At 40.8% G+C, this 18,300-nt stretch overlaps 1 protein-coding gene across 1 annotated transcript; it reads left to right on the top strand.

The window, feature by feature from the left end:
- The first annotated feature begins 450 nt into the window (after positions 1-450).
- On the top strand, positions 451-18,095 carry LOC139444882 (high mobility group protein HMGI-C-like). The gene is made up of 4 exons (XM_071225884.1): positions 451-984; positions 1,372-1,449; positions 7,766-7,810; positions 17,781-18,095. Exons 1-4 carry the CDS (start codon positions 892-894, stop codon positions 17,859-17,861), a joined length of 297 nt encoding a protein of 98 aa, XP_071081985.1. The 5' UTR covers positions 451-891; the 3' UTR covers positions 17,862-18,095.
- The last annotated feature ends 205 nt before the right edge of the window (positions 18,096-18,300 follow it).

Below are 18,300 nucleotides of genomic sequence, written 5' to 3'. Positions count from 1 at the left end.
AACACATGCCATTTGGATTAGTGCATCTAATAAGCTCCAAGTAAAGGCTAAATATTGAAATAAATTCTTAGATAATTAATTATACGAATTAACGCACCACGATCAATTACCTCACATCGCGACTCCCGTTGAAACAGGCGACATGGCGGAGCATTGAGAAGGTCAAGTGTCCTCGACTCAGAATAAACCACGTAGATGGTTCTCATGTGGTATTTGATAAATAATATCCTCATTGTTTTGAAAACATGTTTATTTGTAACATTCGTCTCAGTCATATAAACAATATTCAAGTTCATGGCAATACATATGTTCGTCAACAAGCCTCCCTCTCCCCTCAACGGCCATGTCCAGCACTCTGACATGTAAATGGCTTTAACTTATTAGCGGAACGTTTCTCTCGACTTGTTGATTTGGTACGTAAAGTGTGGACTAGGGCTCTCTTCCCAGACGTCGGAGGTTGTATATTTTTGCAACCTGTTGCTTCTTGCCCTAAATCCGTTCGACAGCCGGCCGCGAAACCCGCTCACTGGGCTAAGTCTATTTTGACTGCAGCGCCGCCTAACGAGGTCACGCCGTGCCAGCTGATATGGGTAGCCCCCATTCATTGCGGCCGAGTTAGAGGGGAAGATTTTCCCAATCGCCCCTACCCACTCACCTACAGCTCCATCCCCCGGGATTACTCACGAGAAAGGGGGTTCTGTGATCACGAGACAAGTTTTGGGTAGTTTCACTGCGAGCGAGCGACCGTAAGAGCACTTTCTTCCGTTTGACAGCTGCCGTGTCTAGCAGTGTTTGTTGGGTACTGCCTTGGCATATACAGGTAACCGTCTCAGTATCGAAGCCTGAACGCAGGCGTGGACAGTTTAACCTAGTGGACATTGAGTCCACACCATGGCGGACGTGGCCGAGACGCAGGGGGGACAGGGGGAAGAGGAACCCCCCAAGAAAAAGAGGGGCAGACCCCGAAAGCCTAAACCCCCAGAGGTAAGAACATGACAGTGTATCTTAACGCTCCTATAATTAATGTACCTCTGTCAATTAAAGTCTCAGTCTAATTTAATATAAATTAGAAACATATAAGTGATGACCCGGAGTATAAAAGACACATAGGCTTGTTTAATGTAGACAATGTACCCCCATAACGTGTTTGGTGAATAATGTTGTTTTTCTTATACGCGTGTATTTACGACTTATGTTTACAAATAAGGTTGGCATATGGATATAACTCGATGTATATATAGTGTAGACAACAAGTATTTGAACATAGCGATCTGATTATATTTTTGTTATTCGAAGAAACACTGTAGGCCTGGTGATGTGGAACAAAATTGAAGGTTAAAAGGGTTTATTTTATTTTTATTTTTTATGCAGCCAGAAGAACCGAAATTAAAACGGCCTCGCGGAAGACCAAAAGGGAGCAAAAATAAGACTCCGGCAAAATCTTTACTGGTGAGTTGCTCTTGTTATCGATTGTAGTTTATGAGAATGTGATACTGCTTATAAGTACTGATTTCGTAAACTTCATCCTATCAAAAGTATAAACACGCGATTATTTGGAAAATAAAAGCTTATTTTTTACAGATGTTTTTGACGTCGGACGGGCTACATGTATACATGTGTAAGCTTTCCACGTGGATTTGTGTCGTGACAAGCCGAATACAATCTTTAGTTCATGTGTGGCACGGATAACCGCCAATGGGCGTGATTTACAGCCTGTCATATCGGGATTTATGTGTACGTTATATAAGAATATTTGTGCCATATCAGCAGTACGACTTCGTCATCATGTAGAGCGGCCTTGACAACCAACGTGTCTCTTTAACGCCAAACAGAGGAGCAATATATATATATATATATATATATATATATATATATATATATATATATATATATATATGGTGTTATATATGTATATATGTATTGTTATATTATCATTAAATATATATATGTATTGTTATATTATCATTAAATATATATATGTATTGTTATATTATCATTAAATATATATATATATGTATTGTTTATGGTAATACGGATATAATTATTTTGTTTCATGTCTGATTGATTACTTTTAACTCATTATCAATTACATTTAATGAGTTATGACCCTGCCATATTAACAGTGCCATGCAACAGTTAACCGACATAGAATTTTTGCAATGTAATGTCGCACACTGTTAAAAGTGAACGGAGTTGTATGCCACCATGTAGGTAATATTGGAATTTATACACGCCAGACAGCTGGTTCAGCGTTAAAAACGATACACATGTACTCAATTCCATTTTGCACGGAATATCTAAGCAATGCGAATTCTTTTGGCGTATGATAACAATTATGGACGATTTGCACTAATTTATTTCAATGTGTCAGCAGAGTTCACTGACCGCGAGATTTTCTACTAGGGTGTTTAACGTCGCGATGTAGTTTGTCCGACGCCGCGGAATTCGTCGATGCGACTAGCATTTGTTTTGGGATCATCTCGGTGAAGTCTCGTTTGCAGCGGGATGTTGATCTCCTCGCACGCGAAACTCTACCTTTAATGCACCCAGTCATCAGAGACCTTGTACCCGTGCGCATCTTATGAATGACTTATCATTTATAGTACTTCACGGGCTGTTTCTCGGCCCCCTTTCGAGGAATGCTATTCTTAAGCCCGTGGAAAGTGGGTTGGGAAAACCTCCCATGTGATTGTTGGTCATGTGCTGTCTATAAAGACGGACCCACGTGCTTGATTTGTGGTGGGTGGGCGGGAGTGGATATAGCGACGGGAGGGGGTGGAGGGAAACTATGTTGGGGTGGATGGAGTTTTTGCGGGTGGCAGATGTTTGAAGACTGTCAGCATTGGCTAGACGGATGCCTAGGCGTATGTCTGTTGTTCGAAGTCGCATCAGCAAGCATGTTGCTATTAACAAAGACCGACACTCATCATCATGCAAGAAACATGCACAGCTTGTATACACATTGCAAAACTATCCGCAGGTGCTTGTGTGTGCAGCATAATGTACCACCATGGTGTATTTTCTTCTTACAGATATAGTTGCATAAGCATTGTAAACTTGAGCTGACGCAGCTGTACTCAAAACGTATTTGTTAAATCATAAACTGCTTTCAAATATTCTTAATCGGGTAGCGTGCAATGCATTCGTTTTTGTCAATTTATGAATGAATTACACAATCTGGCGAGCACGATGCACCGACATGACATCCATTCTCACCTGCTAGATGCCAAGTCCCGCTTGGCTGGTGTCATACACAGGCTCCCATACACGGCTGTATGTATACCACTGTTGTATGCTATAATTCACCATTTAACAAATGTTATTGTCTTAGACGAGCAAACTTGGGGCATCCGGGTTATACTTGGTTTATTTGCCCGATTCTGTACATACGCCATGATTTTGCTGGAAAGCTTGTTCGTGTATTTAAGGTTCTAAACCCTTTTGATACACAAACGAAATGGACAGCTTTAAAAATACACGAAATCAGCTGTTGCTGAGGGAAATGGAGATAGTTAATAACTGTCTAAATGAATTTAGAGCGGGGAGAGAGAGAGGGAGAGGCAGAGAGAGAGAGAGAGAGAGAGTTTTTACTAAAAGCCTAGGCAAGTGTAGATCAAGCTAAACAAAGTCTAGTTTCCTTGAGTCCAAACAACAGAAGAGATAAGGTTCTTTTGAAGAAAAAAAGGATAATTATTTTAAAGAAATGTTTTCATTACCTAAGTGTTAGTCTAGATTTAATCATGTGGATCCTAACTTTGCTTTTGCGTCGTAGAAATAAAACACCACAACAATGTTCTGTAGGAAGTCTTGCCGGTCCAGTTGGGCATGCCCCTGTTCTGATACAGATGTATATGCCATAACGACACACGTTCTTTCCCTCAAATGCATTCCATTTGTCTCGGTTGTGCATGGGCATGTGCCTTATGGGGTATTACTAGGTCACGTAATCCTGGTATGTGATAAAACGAACAAGGAAACTTAAAGTCACATGATGCTAAAAAAGGGATTTTCTTTAACGCTCTCCGTGCTAGATCTGGTTTCAAGGAGCTGGCCGTTTCTATGATATGGGGTAACTGTTCAGGCGTAATATGACTGTATTTTCATGTGTGGATGTAACCTCTATAACCCGGACTTCGACATACCGGAAAAATTCTGGATGATACATTCTGACATATTTCAAGTTAAAGTGCTGCGGTCAGAATTCTGTTTTAAAAAGAAGAAAAAAGAATCTTAGTTCTGTTTGGCATTGGAAAACAAATGTATTACCTAGACGGTATATTATGAGAAGATAAAAAGCTTAAAGCAGAAAAAAGATATCTGAACTTTGCGGTCTACAGAGCAGGGGAGGGTGAAAAGTGATGCAGCGCAAGTACAGACAAGAACCATCCTATATGAGAATGGTGAATGACACATTTGATACACTACGGAAGTGACGTCTCTGAGTCGTTCTCGCCGTGGTCTGGACAATGCCCAAACCGATGACGTCTTGATTGGTGGCGCTGGTTAGGACTGAGATTTATGTGGGAGATATGTGTTGGACCAGACAAACCATGGCCAATGCATGATCGACGGGCATATCAGTGGCCAGAGTTGAACAATACCTACATGCATGAACAGTCATTGTGGCCACCCGATCCCCACTTTAGTCGGTTCGGGGTCGGGTACTCTAGACACCAACTGTACCCCTAATTACAGTAACGCGAACTAAACTGCCGGCCAAAAGAAAGTATACACTTGAAAATTCCCATTTCACTCTGCTCATTACTGTGTACTGTGAAATTGCGAACCAGTTACTTGAGACGTGGTGTGACGTCATGTGTTAGGAGATACACATTGGTATGATGCATGTCCTACTGTCTATCAAACATGGGTGTATACTCTCTTTACCCCGGCAGTTTATATCAGACGTGATGATGATATATAAAATCTTGAACTTCAATCACAATATATTTCAAAATATACCATCAACCGGGCGCATGAGTGAGTGAATGGGGTTTTACGCCCCTTATATCAAAGCATCAGCATCGCCATTCAAGAACCAGGAAGAAGCATTTTCACGTCGTACTTATATGTAGGGGACCAGTGAGTGAATATTGCTTTACGCCGCTTTTGGCAATATTCCAGCAATATCACGGCGGGAGAGACACAGAAAAGGGCTTCACATATTGTGCCCATGTGGGGATCGAAACGAACCTGGGTCTTCAGAGTGACGAGCGAACGCTTTAACCACAAGGCTACCCCATTGCCCCATCAAACCAATGTCTTCGCCACGACGGTCAGACTCTTACACTGGGATTTTAGGAAGGTGGTGTGGGGGTCTATCTTTTGCATTATTTGCAGTCGCAAAAAACAGACCTGATCCAATTCATATGCAATATTTAAGATCCTTCATCCGACATGGCATGCTCATTTATTTCACAGCAAGTCGGCAAATCCCCATCTTTTGTCCAATGTCTCGTGTGGAGTGTTGGGTCGTCAAGTTGAAATGGGGAATTGTGCCCCACATATTTTTTCAGACGTTATTGGTGCTGTTGACTCGTGTAGGACTGGCTTCGATAAAGAAGGAACGTTGAGTGGGTGGCAGCTCAAGCCATGTGACAGTGTGATACATAAGCGAAATACAGAATGTTTTCTGACTTTTGTACGCCCACGCAAATAGCTGAGGTCGAGGAATCTCGCCCAGTATAACAGTGAGGGTGACGTTAGGTGTATAATGGGCCCCACCAGCAGGTGATGGTCGCCTTTGATTTCTGTGAAATGTGTAGATGTCTAACTCAAGGTCACGGTCGGCCGATAGACTGAACTGAATGAAAAGCTTGAGCCTTGACGACACCATGCATGGGCCTCGCATTGAGCAGCACTACCGATGACATCTCGCCTTTCTGCAGCGCCGCTTTAAGACGTTCGGTCGTCATGGATGAGACTTGGGTTTGCTCTGCGAATAGATATACCGGGTACTTCATTTGAAGCATACAATGGCCACCGCTGTGATTGTGACTGCAACGTGGCTTCGTAACTGTTGTACCTAATTTGAATATGTGAGTGGGTGAAACGGTTTGAGGCCACTTTTATCAATATCATAAATTATCACGGCAGGGAGTATGGATTTACGCTGCTTTTAGCAATATTCCAGCAATATCACCAGAAATGGGCTTCATACACTATACCCATGTCGGGAATCGAACCCGTGTCTTGGACGTGACGAGCCAACGCTTTAACCACTAGGCTACCCGCCCGCCCCATCACGGCCGTGTACATCAGTACAGCTTCACACATTGTACTCATGTAGGGAATCGAACCCGGACCATGACGAGAAATTGTGTATCGTTAGCCCTGAATGAGTGAGTGAGTGAATAACTTCCAATTTCAGAAAGCTTCTCCACCTGACTCTAACATTGTGGATGATACCAGGAGTCACATTACTACAGCGCCACCTGTTTGATTACTGCTAAGTATGCAATGAGAGGAAATAACAAATGACCTAATGAACGGAAGGGGTCATACCACCACAACATACACATAATTGCGTTAGCATTTCTACACACAGAGTTCCGTAGCTCCGTGGCTAGTGTTTGCTTGTCGCGCCTAACATCGAGTTTAGTTCCACGGGAATTCTATTTGTGGCCGATTCTTATGCGGACATTCGTCATTAATGACACGATTTAATGAGTGGGTATGTTTTTCCGCCGCCTTCAGCAATATTCCAGCAATATCACAGTAAATGGACTTGGAATTAAACCCGGGACTTCGGGGTGACGAGCTAACTCATTGCCCGCTGGGCTACCTAACCGACCCTGTTCCGTTGTAAAAGTTCCGGTTCGATCTTCAAGGTGATATCGTGTTTGAAGCACAATCATTCCATGACAGATAAACTGTAGTCATATGAAAACATCGTGTGTTCTTTAACTTCTTTTGAGTAGTGTTTATACTTATGGGAAGAAAACGGGAACGTTGTGATGTCCTGGTTGAACACGAAAGATTATTATTATGATGTAGTGAACTCGAGATGCAGTCATTTCACTCTGCGACCTTTGTTGATGATGTGAAGCAGTAATCTTCGATACGTCTACCGTATTGTCGGATCCCGGCAAATTATTTCACTTTTCATAATTATTTGACTTCTGATATGTCGGAGCTGCAAATGTTCTGTTAACGCGCACATATTTTGAAGTAAATAATTGCAAATACAAGCGTTAAATTGTCCTGTTAGGTCGAACTGAAAACTGTGAAAATTGTCATTTTTTACTTGTTTAACGGACCCGTGAAGATCCGGGGTAGAATAGGTCTTAAGCAACTCATGCTTGCTGTAAAAAAACGACTATGCTTGTCGTAGGAGGGGACTAACGGGATCGGGTGGTCAGGCTCGCTGATTTGGTTGATGTATGTCACCGATCCCGATTGCGTGGATCGATGCTCATGATATCAATCACTGGATTGTCTGGTCCCGACTCTATTATTTACAGACCGCCGTCATATAGTTGGAATATTGCTGAGTGCGGCGTTAACCAACAAACAAATAACAGTTCACGTGTACAACGATATAATTCATTTGGGTTTTTTGGATGAGCTTGATACCCTGTTTTCGGATGTGTCGAACACTCGGATAGGTCGAACTTTCCTGAGATCACTTTGAGTTCGACACAACGACGTTCAACTCAATTGGTTCCCTCTCCTTGTTCTCGCGGTATATTCAGGTGATACACTTTGCACAGGACGTTCATATGTTTGACTTATTTAAGAAGATATATCCCTATTTATTTTGCAGAGGATGAATACACCAAAGAGACCACGCGGAAGACCAAGGAAATATGTAAGTATGTCACAGAAAATAACAAATAATGAGCATGTAACTCGCAAAGATAATTTTATAGATTATGTTATAATTGTTATGATATAGGTCCGGGGAACATTTGTGACAGAATATTGTTTGTTATTTATCGCGGCACTCGGCAATATTCCAGTTATACGACAGGATCTGTCAATAACCGAGACTGGACCAGACAAACCAGTGATTGATATCATGAGTACTGTCCACAACGTCGGGGTACGATGACACGAATAAAACAGGGAGCAGGTGATGACAATATGCCACCTTTGCTTCAAATTACCCCGTCGCTATATGGCTGAAATAATGCCGATGCGACGTTAAATTTTAAGTCACTCACTCACTCCTTCAATTTATCATTTATCTCGCAAGTCACCCGATCCCTTGTGTCGCCTCTCACGACCAGCTTAGGTTTCTGGGGACCAATTCAAACCCGGAATTCCCCAGGCTACAGCACAAAGGGTAGGCCCCAGTACTCATGTATGTGTAGACGCAACGTTGTGGTAGCCTTCTGGTTAGCGCGTTTGCCTGTCACACGGTTCGATCCCCATTTGGATACGACGTGAAGCCCTTTCTCCGTGCCACGATGTGTTCTGCTAACAACTAACCTCATAAGCTTTTACTAGCCCAGATCAAGATAAAATGCTCCTGTAATGTTAAAGCAATGGGGAGATTGGGAAATTTGTACTTGCCCTCAGGAATTTGTACTAGCCCCAGGCTAGTGAGCTAGTGTTAAGTTCTAACCCTGTTGTAAGCCAGGCCTACATAAAACACAACAAGAGAGAGGTACAATGGGGTGGTACAATATGTGAAATGACATGCGATTAATTGATCGTTATTCATTCTATCGACCATCATGTCAGATTTGATTACTGCTACACACGTTATCTTCAGAAATAATGCTCCTGGTGTTAAACTCGCTCACAGATTCTCGGAGAAACACAGTTTCGTAGATCCAATGTCAACACTTCCGTTCCTGAAGAGGCATTTAAAGGGGGAGAACTGCGTCAAACGCAAACCTCTGAAAATGTTGGGAATCCGAAATCAAATGCTAGAATATTCATGCAAGCAATTGGCTGGTTTTAATCCACTGAAAAATGTCTCGTGTTAGTCTAAATGGATCTATTATGTAAAGTGAGTCATAAACTGCGTTAGATGAAAGGCTGGTGGCTTCTCCAGTGTTGACGGCTGTTTTATCCCAGTGAGGTGAGGGGGCGTTGTCATTATGCCGGCTTGCGAATGTTAAATCGTAGTAGCAGATCAGAAACTGCTCTATCATTACCACGCAATATAATAATAGGCAGTAAATCTGAATTTGAAGATTAAAAGTGAAAGTGTTTCTGGTTAAGGAAGCGTAACCGAAGCGACGAGATCCTACTTCCTAATTTAAAAAGGGAGGTGGAATGAAATTAATTAAAAAGAGTTACAATATTTATTTAAAATGTACGTTTATTGCGTGTTGAGTGTTCAGCATATTTATAAATTATGGATTATTATGTTCCTATTATACGCTACGCACAGATGTTGAGATTCCACGCAGAAAAAAGGATATTCTGCGTCCCAAGGGACACACAATAATATCCATTGTACCCACAGCGCATCAAGAGCAGTTATGACCACTGTCCACATGATCACTGATTCATTCCAGTCTCTATAGTAATTATCAAGACATACAGTGCACTGCACCGTTTCATTGCTTCATATGCTGCAATGACCCTTAAAATTAATTATATTTAACTATAAACAGAGCTCCAGATAAGCTGCGTATCTGCGTAAAATACGCATCAGAAATGCAGAAATACGCAGTAAAATAAAATACAAGCGTATCAAATACGCATTGAACATTACAGATACGCTACAAAAATTAAACTTGTGCGTATCATCAAAATATTGTGAAGTAACCCTGCATATTCGATTAGCAAATCAGCAACTTATTTTGAAATTATAAAGGGGCATTTCGTCAACCTTGCCAAACTCCACGATGACAGTTACATCATGATCATTTGCTATCACACTTACTTGTGGAAGTATCGTATTTTTGAGTCCTACAAAGCTCTAGAACCCACACGACACCAGTTTGTAGGGACTAGATGAATAGTGTTTTTTAATATTTAACTTAAATACCCACATGTGTAAAAACTAGTGGGTAACAGAAATTTGAATACCCCGATAGAATTACTGATACCCAATGATTTTAAAATGCATGGGTCAAATACTCACAACACCAAAAGCTTATCTGGAGCTCTGATAAAATAACGACAAATTATTTTAAATAAAATTTTGTCTGGAGTAAATATTACAGGAATCATATTCGGTAGTACCCTATAAGAAGAAATTTCACCACCCATGACCACCCCGTGCATTGCCCCCTCCGATCACACCCCCTACTACCGTCACGAAAAAGGGGTAATTTAAAAAAAAAGAAAAAAAAGGTATGTGATATAAAGTTAAAACCTTGCAAGAACAAAACATAAAACGATCGGTTGTTCGTCGCAAGGACGTGTCCTCCCTTTTCCCAAGAAAAAGCTTTTTTCATACGGGATTTTAGACTATATATAATTTTGACAAGCACGAATATCTGGACTCTGTTTTTGTATGTTTAATACTTATACATCTGATGAAATCACTTATTTATCTATAGTTACTTGTACATGGGACTGTGGTTAAAATAATGAATTTCTATTTTACTCTAATAACGCGGGGGCCTCTATCGGACACGTGCTGAAATTATGAAATTTTATATCTTTTTAACTCTAAACCCCCGTCCAAAAAGAGAACAATTGATAGTAAAAGGGATGTAATATACCGTTTCATTATTTTAATCCGAACTTGGGATTCTTCAATCGTTCTTGTACTTGGGATTCCTGAACTTAGGACAGCCACACACTGGACGGTGCCTACACCGAGGTGACAGTTAGCTGACCAGCGTCATACGACACCCTGCTCTCTTGACCTTGCGGGGTCCGGGGCTCACGAGAGGTCATTGGGTCAAGAAGTTGAATAACAGGTGCTTGCTCTCAATGTAGCGCGACTGCAACCCGGAGCGTTCAAACGTCCATGATTTACGTGGCCTCTTGGTGTTTACCCAATTGAGCTTGTTATCTTGGGGAATGAGACTCCTACAAATGTTTGGTAGTGTTTGTAAGTGTATAAATGGTGGTTTAGTAGCGCCTCGCTGGAAAGTGAGGCGTGAAGACCCTTTGATGTGGCGCGTTGGATGTTTTGTGATGAATGTGTACCATTAGATGGTGCTGGTTGAAGGTTACGCTGATGTGATGGGGTCAGATTAGAAATGTCTTTAGGAAGTGGGTGTTGTTGTTTCAATAAATTGAACCCAGAATTAATGGCATGGGTGTAGACAGGGAAAATCTATGAATATTTTATTTATAAGATAGATTTGTTTTCATTTTGTTTATTTTCATTGTATCATTTATCTTTTTTTTAAAATGACGGGTAATAATAGAAGAACAAAAAATAACTAAAATTGTTAGTTAACTATTAATTGATAAATAAGTGATAGAGATTAATAGATATATGAAAAGCTTTCAATGTGATGATGAGTGATATGCAATAGAGATATTTAGAATATGTATCTCTTTTCATAATCAAATATTTTCCTTGACATACTTGATATTGAATATTTCTGAATACAATTTGCACATGATACAACAATTATATTAGACAGATCAAAAATGTGTTTCCCGACAACTATGAACATACTTGAAGCTTATTCATCCCAGCTGGTACTCCAAGTGAACATTGAACGAAATAAAATATTATGGATGGACTCAAAACAGTTTCCAGGCATAGTATTTATACATCATAAACTAGATTGGTCACAGCGCCCATTTGTTCTACTAGGTTGAAACATGACAAAGCAGAAATGGTAGAAAGAAACTACAAAGATAAAAGAATACTTATAAAATTATGATGGTCTGGTTGAGATCTGGCGCCATTTGGAAGAATAACAGTAGTCAAGAGTTATATTTTACCCATATTAAACCATCCTCTCAAAACTCTTCCTAATCCTAAAACAAATATAATAGCTAACCTTCAACTCAAGTGCTTCTCATTTATGTGGAAGGGCAAACCTGACAAGATTAAAGAAACATGATGACTTAACATGTAAAGATAGTAGTCTCAGAGTGTCATTGATACTGGAAACAAGTCAAGCACAAAATATGTCATGGATAAGAACACCAAAAACACAAAATTATAAAAGAAATTCATCAAACTATTTATTCCAACTGACATGCATCCAACAGGGCCAGGATCAAAATATGTAAAAAATAAGTTGTTTCGATACAATCAGAAATCCATTTTTGAAGCATGTTTATTGATCATGGTGAAAAGTACAGTTTCTTCACCATTTACAAACTACAGAGAGAGAGAGAGAGAGAGAGAGAGAGAGAGAGAGAGAGAGAGAGAGAGAGAGAGAGAGGGGGGGGGGGCGGTAGAGAGAGAGAGAGAGAGAGATTGAGATTTTCTATACTGATGACATGCTATCATGAGTTCCCAGCCTTGTCTACCAAATACGTGTTTCTGTCTGTATATCAGCACTATTTGAAAGCAAATGTTAAATTTGTCATGATTTTCTGATATACAATGACACATATTTGATTTTGGATTAATTCACTGAACTTTGAAATAAATAACCAATTTTCTAGAATGTTCAGGATTGATTTAATTAATAAATGCGTAAGCACCGACCAACTCAATATCTTTTGAAACACAAATAGAAGTGCCCCTTATTCCTAAACATTTTGAGATATTACATAAAGAAGATAAAATATGAAAGATATTTTTTTCAAACATTTCATGAACAATTTAACTGAAAAACAAAATGGTCGCAGTGAAACACAATGGGGAAAATGATGACACCATGCTTAATGGATAATTTATGGAAAACATAATTTTATTGCTTTTCAGGCAACCTATAGCACTAAATTGGAGATATATAAGTAAAATATTATTTGGATTAAAGGAAAAACAAAATGATGTACTCACCTTTATCTTAAGTTTAACTAAATTTATATGTCCGCAAAAACACATGTACAAATTGCTTATAAAATTTTAATGGTCAGAAGATTATGTTGACAAATTTGTATCATTTCAACACGTTCAGTGCCTATTCAGAATCCAAATATGGCAAGTTCATGACCTCGTGGTCATCATGTCACATCCTATTTACATAGGTAAGATTTATCTAATGTCTAATGTTTAAACAGCACCATAAATGTGAGGTATGTAACATAAATAAGTTATATGTCTCTATTCCTAAATCTGTCATCCATATGAAATGGTATGTTTTTCTGTGGAGGATAAAACTATCTTGTTAAAACAAACTTGAAGTTGAACATAGCAACCAACCAAGGGAAACAGCTTTCAACTTGCTAAGACAAGCTTTGGGTAGTGGGTCCGATTCTAGTCAGTACTGATTGTGAGACAACCTATTGTAAACATGGGGCCGATTCTAGTCAGTCCTGGTTGTGAGACACCCTATTTAAAACATGGGGCCGATTCTAGTCAGTACTGATTGTGAGACACCCTGTTACAAACATGGAGCTGATTCTAGTCAGTACTGATTGTGAAACACCCTGTTACAAACATGGAGCTGATTCTAGTCAGTACTGATTGTGAAACACCGTATTACAAACATGGGGCCGATTCTAGTCAGTACTGATTGTGAGACACCCTGTTACAAACATGGAGCTGATTCTAGTCAGTACTGATTGTGAAACACCGTATTACAAACATGGGGCCGATTCTAGTCAGTACTGATTGTGAGACAACCTATTGTAAACATGGGGCCGATTCTAGTCAGTACTGATTGTGAGACACCCTGTTACAAACATGGAGCTGATTCTAGTCAGTACTGATTGTGAAACACCCTGTTACAAACATGGAGCTGATTCTAGTCAGTACTGATTGTGAAACACCGTATTACAAACATGGGGCCGATTCTAGTCAGTACTGATTGTGAGACTCCCTATTTAAAACATGGGGCCGATTCTAGTCAGTACTGATTGTGAAACACCCTGTTACAAACATGGCGCTGATTCTAGTCAGTACTGATTGTGAGACACCCTATTACAACCATGGGGCCAATTCTTGTCAGTACTGATTGTGAAACACCCTGTTACAAACATGGCGCTGATTCTAGTCAGTACTGATTGTGAGACACCCTATTACAAACATGGGGTCAATTCTTGTCAGTACTGATTGTGAGACACCCTGTTACAAACATGGGGCCGATTCTAGTCAGTACTGATTGTGAGACACCCTGTTACAAACATGGGGCCGATTCTAGTCAGTACTGATTGTGAGACACACCTATTACAAACATGGGGTCGATTCTAGTCAGTACTGATTGTGAGACACCCTGTTACAAACATGGCGCTGATTCTAGTCAGTACTGATTGTGAGACATCCTATTGCAAACATGGGGCAGATTCTAGTCAGTACTGATTGTGAGACACCCTATTGCAAACATGGGGTCGATTCTTGTCAGTACTGATTGTGAGACACCCTATTGCAAACATGGGGCAGATTCTAGTCAGTACTGATTGTGAGACACCCTATTGCAAACATGGGGCCGATTCTAGTCAGTACTGATTGTGAGACACCCTATTGCAAACATGGAGCCGATTCTAGTCAGTACTGATTGTGAGGCACCCTGTTACAAACATGGAGCTGATTCTAGTCAGTACTGATTGTGAGACACCCTATTGTAAACATGGGGCCGATTCTATTCAGTACTGATTGTGAGACACCCTATTGCAAACATGGAGCCGATTCTAGTCAGTAGTGATTGTGAGACACCCTACAAACATGGGGCTGATTCTTGTCAGTACTGATTGTGAGACACCCTATTACAAACATGGAGCCGATTCTAGTCAGTACTGATTGTGAGACACCCTTTTAAAAACATGGGGCCGATTCTAGTCAGAACTGATTGTGAGACACCCTATTAAAAAACATGGGGCAGATTCTAGTCAGTACTGATTGTGAGACACCCTGTTACAAACATGGGGCCGATTCTAGTCAGTACTGATTGTGAGACACCCTATTACAGACATGGGGCCGATTGTAGTCAGTACTGATTGTGAGATACCCTATTACAACCATGGGGCCGATTCTAGTCAGTACTGATTGTGAGACACCCTGTTGCAAACATGGAGCTGATTCTAGTCAGTACTGATTGTGAGACACCCTGTTACAACCATGGGGCCGATTCTATTCAGTACTGATTGTGAGACACCCTGTTACAAACATGGGGCCGATTCTAGTCAGTACTAATTTTGAGATACCCTATTACAACCATGGGGCCGATTCTAGTTAGTAGTGATTGTGAGACACCCTATTTAAAACATGGGGCCGATTCTAGTCAGTACTAATTGTGAGACACCCCTATTGCAAACATGGTGCCGATTCTAGTCAGTACTGATTGTGAGACACCCTATTACAAACTTGGAGCAGATTCTAGTCAGCACTGATTGTGAGACACCCTATTACAAACATGGGGCCGATTCTAGTCAGTACTAATTGTGAGACACCCTATTACAAACATGGGGCCGATTCTAGTTAGTAGTGATTGTGAGACACCCTATTTAAAACATGGGGCCGATTCTAGTCAGTACTAATTGTGAGACACCCTATTACAAACATGGGGCCGATTCTAGTTAGTAGTGATTGTGAGACACCCTATTACAAACTTGGAGCAGATTCTAGTCAGTACTGATTGTGAGACACCCTATTTAAAACATGGGGCCGATTCTAGTCAGTACTAATTGTGAGACACCCTATTACAAACATGGGGCCGATTCTAGTTAGTAGTGATTGTGAGACACCCTATTTAAAACACGGGGCCGATTCTAGTCAGTACTAATTGTGAGACACCCTATTACAAACATGGGGCCGATTCTAGTTAGTAGTGATTGTGAGACACCCTATTTAAAACATGGGGCCGATTCTAGTCAGTACTAATTGTGAGACACCCTATTACAAACATGGGGCCGATTCTAGTTAGTAGTGATTGTGAGACACCCTATTTAAAACACGGGGCCGATTCTAGTCAGTACTTATTGTGAGGCACCCTGTTACAAACATGGGGCCGATTCTAGTCAGTACTGATTGTGAGACACCCTGTTACAAACATGGGGCCGATTCTTGTCAGTACTGATTGTGAGACACCTTATTTCAAACATGGGGCCGATTCTAGTCAGTACTGATTGTGAGACACCCAATTACAAACATGGGGCTGATTCTAGTCAGTACTGATTGTGAGACACCCTGTTACAAACATTGAGCTGATTCTAGTCAGTACTGATTGTGAGACACCCTATTACAAACATGGAGCCGATTCTAGTCAGTACTGATTGTGAGACACCCTATTACAAACATGGAGCCGATTCTAGTCAGTACTGATTGTGAGACACCCTATTACAAACATGGGGCTGATTCTAGTGAGTACTAATTGTGAGTCACCCTATTATAAACATGGAGCCGATTCTAGTCAGTACTGATTGTGAGACACCCTATTACAAACATGGAGCCGATTCTAGTCAGTACTGATTGTGAGACACCCTATTACAAACATGGAGCCGATTCTAGTCAGTACTGATTGTGAGACACCCTATTACAAACATGGAGCCGATTCTAGTCAGTACTGATTGTGAGACACCCTATTACAAACATGGAGCCGATTCTAGTCAGTACTGATTGTGAGACACCCTATTACAAACATGGGGCTGATTCTAGTCAGTACTGATTGTGAGACACCCTGTTACAAACATAGAGCCGATTCTAGTCAGTACTGATTGTGAGACACCCTATTACAAACATGGAGCACTGGGACAAAATCGTAGCTACTCCTTATTTCATATTAATAAAATCATCAATTAATAAAACTCAAAGTATTTTGATTTCAAATTTTGGTTCTGTATTATACCAAAAGATGTTCTACTTTTAAGAATAACATACAACAGGCATGATAGTTACATGATATAACAAGAACTGTGCAGTGTTTAAGGGCTGATGGCGATGATCTCCAGGAGCAGTGAGATGATGGACGCAGTGCTCAGGGAGGCAGATGCTACGTTCAGGTATCCCACACATGTGGACTAAGTCTCCTTCAACACTGCCCCAGTGGACATTAATGGCTGAAAGTGCTATCAAGCTGACAGTTGTCGACATGACAAGTTCTGTTTGTGTTAGCTAGGTATGAGTGAGCCATGTCATGCTCAGACGCTTTCTTAAATGAAATATGATTAATAGGAAGATTATTAAAGATATGTACCGGGTATTTCAAATGTCTGCTATAGTTCAGACAGAACCATTTTTTCAGATTAAAAATATTTTTTTAGTAAAAATGCTTTCCTGTATTTTTCAGTGTTTTATTGTCATGTCCCCTTAGTTGTGCCAGACTGTAGGTTCAGATCCGAGATTCACTGTTAATGATTCATGAGCCACACACAAGATGGGGATTGTGTACTCAGGCTATGTGATATGGTGTCATCTCACATTGGGTGGAATGTTGCTCATGCTATCAACCACTGGTTTACCTGATCCAGACTTGAATATTTACAGGCTATTATGATATAGCCTTTATCATGCTGACTGTGGAGTAGGTACCACTCACTCACTCACTCACTCACTCACTCACTCACTCACTCACCCACCCACCCACCCACCCACCCACCCACCCACCCACCCACTCACTCACTCACTCACTCACTCACTCACTCACTCACTCACTCACTCACTCACTCACTCACTCACTCACCAATTGTGACTTAGCTGACAGCAGGTCCTTGTATCCTGATGGGACATTGCTCATAATATCAATCACTGGTATTTTCCCCCCTTTTTTTACAGGCCATCATCACTTTGCTGGCTGAGTGCAGCATTAAACAACAAACAAACAAAATTATCATTATCGTTACTATGGTTACAGAGGGAAGAGGAGGAGGAGAAATCATCACCACCACAGCAGCCCGAGGACCCGTCTCCATCGGGGGAGGCAAGTTCTCATTGATGAGCGGTGTGTCAGTAACACAGAACTATGACATCACACCACAAACTGCAGCAAGCAACAACCACACAATTGTAGAAAATGGTTTAAGTGAAATAACAGGGGATAAAGCACCCAGGAAGACTGACCAGTAGACTATTAATTTTCAGGAACAGCTCTGTAAAACGATGAAGTTTGCGAAACGAGCAGCCCAGCCTCCGCAGCTGACAAGAGGATGCTCCAGGTCGAATCCGAGAAAGGCTGTTCTTCTTTACCGAAAATAAATCCATTTCATTATGATGAGGGTATGGTGTTACGACATAGCGTGAACACATCACATGTTGGTATACACTACGTACACCCATCACCTCGGAATACATATGGACAATACACAGTGTTATGGTGACTCGTATCTATGTTAAGTGGAGTCATGAAATATGGCTGTGTATAGCTCCTGGAAGCC

Source organism: Haliotis cracherodii, unplaced genomic scaffold, assembly GCF_022045235.1.
Source record: "Haliotis cracherodii isolate W230 unplaced genomic scaffold, xgHalCrac1.p SCAF_6, whole genome shotgun sequence".
Classification (NCBI taxonomy): domain Eukaryota; kingdom Metazoa; phylum Mollusca; class Gastropoda; order Lepetellida; family Haliotidae; genus Haliotis; species Haliotis cracherodii.
This window is presented reverse-complemented; position numbering and strand designations above follow the sequence as displayed.

What these genes read in the sequence shown, in the direction of transcription:
- LOC139444882 (XM_071225884.1), top strand. Translation starts at nt 892, where the DNA reads ATGGCGGACGTGGCCGAGACGCAGGGGGGACAGGGGGAAGAGGAACCC. An exon ending in GAAAGCCTAAACCCCCAGAG is followed by an intron (nt 985 to 1,371) that starts GTAAGAACATGA and finishes TTTTTTATGCAG; the next exon opens with CCAGAAGAACCGAAATTAAA. An exon ending in CTCCGGCAAAATCTTTACTG is followed by an intron (nt 1,450 to 7,765) that starts GTGAGTTGCTCT and finishes TTTATTTTGCAG; the next exon opens with AGGATGAATACACCAAAGAG.